The following is a 5567-nucleotide window of genomic DNA, read 5'->3' as shown; positions in this document are numbered from 1 at the left end:
CGAGATGCGTCCAGTTTTCGCCGTGACCCTCTCTACTCTTTTGCACATGCTATGCGGCGAAATGATGATACCATGCCAAGTTCCAACATTTTCAGAGTTCATTTTGTAGTGATTTTCAATTTCACCGTCATTTAGCTCTCTACGCAAATCAGTAAATGACTGAAAAACAGCAAATGATGTCAGAACGTGTTGGAAATTGATGACGTCGCTTTGAAAGATGCATACTGACGCAAAAATAGGCTGGAGTTCAAATAAGTTTAAAAAACATTGAAGTGCCCGTGTAACAGATGAGTTCTCGCCCGAAACCCTGATACTCCGAAAGAGATTGTCCAGTTTGTACATGAGGTGCGTCCAGTTTTCGCCGTGACCCTCTCTACTCTTTTGCACATGCTATGCGGGCGAAATGATGATACCATGCCAAGTTCCAACATTTTCAGAGTTTATTTCTTAGTGATTTTCAATTTCACCGTCATTTAGCTCCCTAAACAAATCGGTAAATGACTGAAAAACAGCAAATGACGTCAGAACGTGTTGGAAAATTGATGACGTCGCTTTGAATGATGCATACTGAACGCAAAAATAGGCTGGAGTTCAAATAAGTTTAAAAAACATTGAAGTGCCCGTGTAACAGATGAGTTCTCGTCCGAAACCCTGATACTCCGAAAGAGATTGTCCAGTTTGTACACGAGGTGCGTCCAGTTTTTGCCGTGACCCTCTCTACTCTTTTGCACATGCTATGCGGGCGAAATGATGATACCATGCCAAGTTCCAACATTTTCAAAGTTCATTTTGTAGTGATTTTCAATTTCACCGTCATTTAGCTCTCTAAACAAATCGGTAAATGATTGAAAAACAGCAAATGATGTCAGAACGTGTTGGAAATTGATGACGTCGCTTTGAAAGATGCATACTGAACGCAAAAATAGGCTGGATTTCAAACAAGTTTAAAAAACATTGAAGTGCCCGTGTAACAGATGAGTTCTCGCCCGAAACCCTGATACTCCGAAAGAGATTGTCCAGTTTGTACACGAGGTGCGTCCAGTTTTCGCCGTGACCCTCTCTACTCTTTTGCACATGCTATGCGGGCGAAATGATGATACCATGCCAAGTTCCAACATTTTCAGAGTTTATTTTATAGTGATTTTCAATTTCACCGTCATTTAGCTCTCTAAACAAATCTGTAAATGATTGAAAAACAGCAAATGATGTCAGAACGTGTTGGAAATTGATGACGTCGCTTTGAATGATGCATACTGAACGCAAAAATAGGCCGGAGTTCAAATAAGTTGAAAAAACATTGAAGTGCCCGTGTAACAGATGAGTTCTCGTCCGAAACCCTGATACTCCGAAAGAGATTGTCCAGTTTGTATATGAGGTGCGTCCAGTTTTCGCCGTGACCCTCTCTACTCTTTTGCACATGCTATGCGGGCGAAATTATGATACCGTGCCAAGTTCCAACATTTTCAGAGTTCATTTTATAGTGATTTTCAATTTCACCGTCATTTAGCTCTCTAAACAAATTGATAAATGACTGAAAACCGCAAATGATGTCAGAACGTGTTGGAAATTGATGACGTCGCTTTGAATGATGCACACTGAATGCAACAATAGGCTGGAGTTCAAATAAGTTTAAAAAACATTGAAGTGCCCGTGTAACAGATGAGTTCTCGTCCGAAACCCTGATAGTCCGAAAGAGATTGTCCAGTTTGTACACGAGGTGCGTCCAGTTTTCGCCGTGACCCTCTCTACTCTTTTGCACATGCTATGCGGGCGAAATGATGATACCATGCCAAGTTCCAACATTTTCAGAGTTCATTTTGTAGTGATTTTCAATTTCACCATCATTTAGCTCTCTAAACAAATCAGTAAATGACTGAAAAACAGCAAATGATGTCAGAACGTGTTGGAAATTGATGACGTCGCTTTGAATGATGCATACTGAATACAAAAATAGGCTGGAGTTCAAATGACTGAAAAACAGCAAATGATGTCAGAACGTGTTGGAAATTGATGACGCCGCTTTGAATGGTGTGTACGGAACGCAAAAAAGTCTGGAGTTGTAATGAGTTTAAAAAAATGAAGTGCCCATGTAACAGATGAGTTCTCGTCAGAAACCCTGATGCTTCGAAAGAGATTGTCCAGTTCGTACACGAAGTGCGTCCAGTTTTTGCCGTAACACAAGAAGTCCGGACTTGTAATAAGTTATTAAAGATAAAAAAGAGGCACAATGCTCGTTAATTAGCTTCAAGCCTTTCGGAATAGTGCAAACTGCACTGCACATAGCTCCGTGCAGTCTACACTATTCCTCAAGGCTTAAAGCTAAGCAACGTGCAGATGAGCATTGCGTCTCTCCTTCATCGTCTCTGCACTCAGGGCTTATAAACCGCTCCTAGTGCCTCTCTCTTCGCGAGGTGGGACTAAAAAACAGCTTACTAAGAAACTATAGCACCGGTTCATGGCACGAACCGGTACTAAAGGTGCCCGTGGGGCCCCAGCCTGACCACAGCCTGACGCAACATCATTAGTACCGGTTCGTGACACGAACCGGTACAAAAGGTTGCTCACGAACCGGTACTAATGATCTCCGCCCGCCTAGCCGTTGGAACCGGCACTAATTGACACATTAGTGCCGGCTCAAAATCAAACCGGTACTAATGTGCTTCACATTTGACCCTTTTTCTACTAGTGCACCCGTGTTTAGGTTTTTTCTCCGGCGAAGTGCACCACCGCCCCCACTGCCGCCGTCCACCCCCATCACCACCCTGAACCTTAAGATAGATATTGGAGTAACCCTCCGGCGAGCCCCTTCCTTCTCCTTCCTTACCTCCGGCTCACTCCGGCCAACTCTCGAAAACCGACTGACCCTCTTTCAAAATCAGTCGATTGACATTTAGCTAAACTGGATGCTATTACGTCGAAGAAAAACACGCACGCACGGTGAACGAACGGAAGACAGAACGTCACCCGCGCACACGGTACGGACGTCGGTCGCGACTAAGGATGAAAATGGAGTGGAAACTTTCCGCTTTTCCGGAGGAAAAATGAAAACAGAGAGGAAATATGAAAACGGAAACGAAAATTTGCAAAACGGAAGTGGAAATGGAATTTTTTTATGCGGAAACGGAAACAAAAACGGAACGGTGTTTTCCGGTGAAACAGACGTGGAAACGAAACTTTCCGTTTCCGTGAATATGGAATTTCTGTTTTTACTATACGCATATGGCTGCTTTGTAGCCCAACCACGATCATTTGAGGCCCAACCTATACTACCGCACATGTATTCAACCAGTACAATACTATGCTAAGTTGCTAAAATAAACATATTATTTTGTAGTCATGTTAACAATTCATTAAACTTATTTGTTTTTGTGTGTATTTTCCTGTGATTGAAGGGGTTTTTGAGTTCCGGTCAACTCCCACTTCTGTTTCTGTGTCCGATCTATACTCACTCCGTGTCCGTTTCTGATAGTATATGTTTCCGTATTCATTTTCAGGATTCTGTATTTGTTTCCGCTTCTGCAAAAAAAATATGAAAACAAATATGGTAGCACTCAGTTCCGTCCGTTTCTGCTCCGTTTTCATCCCTAGTCGCGACGCCGCGCCACGGTCCATCGGGCAGGTCCGCATGCAGGTGTCTGCTGTTTACGATTCTGTGGTTGCTTAGCCGGGGCGCGCAGCCGCCGGCCAGCCGGCCGGCCGGTTTAGAAGAGTCAGCTCGATCGCCTGAACACACATGTTGACTAGACTAGATACTGCGATCTACCTAGTCACATGACAAGATTGAACGCAGATTCGGTACGGGTCGTACTGTAGACTCTAGTAGACCAGTAACTAATCTCCCTCAGGGCGCGCGGTCAAACTTCCCGATCGAAAAGTAGACGCACACACGTCCACGTCTGGAAGCCAACAAACACTCGCGATCCACTAGTGGTAGTCGTGCTCGTGCGTGCGCGCCCGTTTCCTACGTGCACCAAACCCCGGAGAACCTCAAGCTGCGCCACACTATATAAGAGGCATCGACCATACGGCCCAGAGCCACATATCCATTACACAGTGCAGGCCAAGGTGGTACGAACGCACGCTAAGTACGCTGCGACTTTCGGCTACCAACCTAACCGGCCGGCGAGAGATCAAGTCCAGACTCGAGAGAGAGCCATGAGCAAGAGAGGCAGGGATGTGTGGGACATGGAGCTGGGCAGCCTGGACACGGCCCGCCTGCTCATGCTCCTCGCGCAGCAGCACCAGCACCAGCGCGCCGTCGCCGGGGCGGCGCAGGCGATGGGCGGCGACCGCGTGTTCGAGTGCAAGACGTGCAACCGGCAGTTCCCGACGTTCCAGGCGCTCGGAGGGCACCGCGCCAGCCACAAACGCCCCAGGCTCCACCATCCGCAGCCGCAGCACGCGACCGGCAGCGTCGACGACGACGCGGCGCTCTGCCTCGGCCGCCGGGCGCCGCCGCAGGCGGCCAGGCCGAGGGCGCACGAGTGCCCCGTCTGCGGGCTCGAGTTCGCCGTCGGGCAGGCGCTGGGTGGGCACTTGCGCCGGCACCGTGTCGAGGCCGAGGCCGCGGCCAGAGCGCCGAGCTGCGAGGCGGCGGCGACCAAGACGGAGTTGGCGTCGTGCGACGCCGGCGGGATCTGCCTGGGCCTGAACCTGGCGCCTTCGGAGAACTGCGCCAAGTGTAGGAGCGTGGCGGGGCTCGGCGCTGCTGCCGGGGAGGGTGTGTTGAATAATTAGACATTTTCCCGTTTAGTTTAATCTAGAAAAATAATGGATAAAACGTGAATAGCAATATATTGATGAAACTAGAAACTAGCAACAATTCGTTGAGACTAATCATACAATCAAAATCATAAGCAAAATGCATCATATCTATGTCAATTGCTATTAGCAATAAACCAAATACTAGCCCTAACAGTGAGAATAAGATGGCATACGGCGCAGTAGCAGAAGGTGCAGATGTCCCGATCGTCATGTCGCTGAAGAGGTCCTTGACGTCGGGGAAGAAGTCGTCGTTGGGGAACTCGTCGTCAGTGATGTCGCCGTTTGCAACCACGATGCACAAGACTCCAGCAGTCGCGTAAGGACGCTCCCAAAAAACCTGATCGCCCCTCTCCCGTACCGGATCACAAGAGGCGGGGTTTCAGAGGCCTGCTGTCTCACTCTCCGGTGCACGCCAGGAAGCGAGATGGGAAAGAGGTAGACGGTGCAATGCTCTGGAACAATGCGAAGAGTTGTGTCTCGTTGGAAAGAGGAGCGACCTCTTATAGGAGCAACGAGATGAAACTGAAATGGACGCACTAATTCTCATTAAGGAGAGGAGAAACAGACGCACTAAAAATCCTATTAAGTGGCCAGCTTCGTCTCCCATTAGTAGGCAAATCGTTTCAAGTTCTTGCATGACAAAATATGCTAGTACGCACGGTATGAAGAAACCAATATACTAATGAAGAAATGAAACCAAAACCAAAATATTGATGCCATCAATGAGGAGATGAATGTCATCATTCATCACCATTCGGTTTCATTTTCCACTAGCGCAAATATTTTAACTTCTTTCTTGTCAT

General features: G+C 47.4%; 1 protein-coding gene across 1 annotated transcript; it reads left to right on the top strand.

Annotated features, from left to right (window-relative positions):
* Nucleotides 1-4055: 4055 nt before the first annotated feature.
* Nucleotides 4056-4737, top strand: LOC109769657 (zinc finger protein AZF2). The gene has a single exon (XM_020328388.3). The coding sequence runs from the start codon at nucleotides 4156-4158 to the stop codon at nucleotides 4735-4737; it is 582 nt and encodes a 193-aa protein (XP_020183977.1). The 5' UTR covers nucleotides 4056-4155.
* The last annotated feature ends 830 nt before the right edge of the window (nucleotides 4738-5567 follow it).

Source organism: Aegilops tauschii, chromosome 3 (assembly GCF_002575655.3).
Source record: "Aegilops tauschii subsp. strangulata cultivar AL8/78 chromosome 3, Aet v6.0, whole genome shotgun sequence".
In the NCBI taxonomy this organism is placed as follows: domain Eukaryota; kingdom Viridiplantae; phylum Streptophyta; class Magnoliopsida; order Poales; family Poaceae; genus Aegilops; species Aegilops tauschii.
The sequence above is the reverse complement of the archived record's forward strand: the minus strand, read 5'-3'. Positions and strand labels throughout refer to the sequence as shown.

Coding starts and splice junctions, on each gene's coding strand:
- LOC109769657 (XM_020328388.3), top strand. CDS start 4,156: ATGAGCAAGAGAGGCAGGGATGTGTGGGACATGGAGCTGGGCAGCCTG.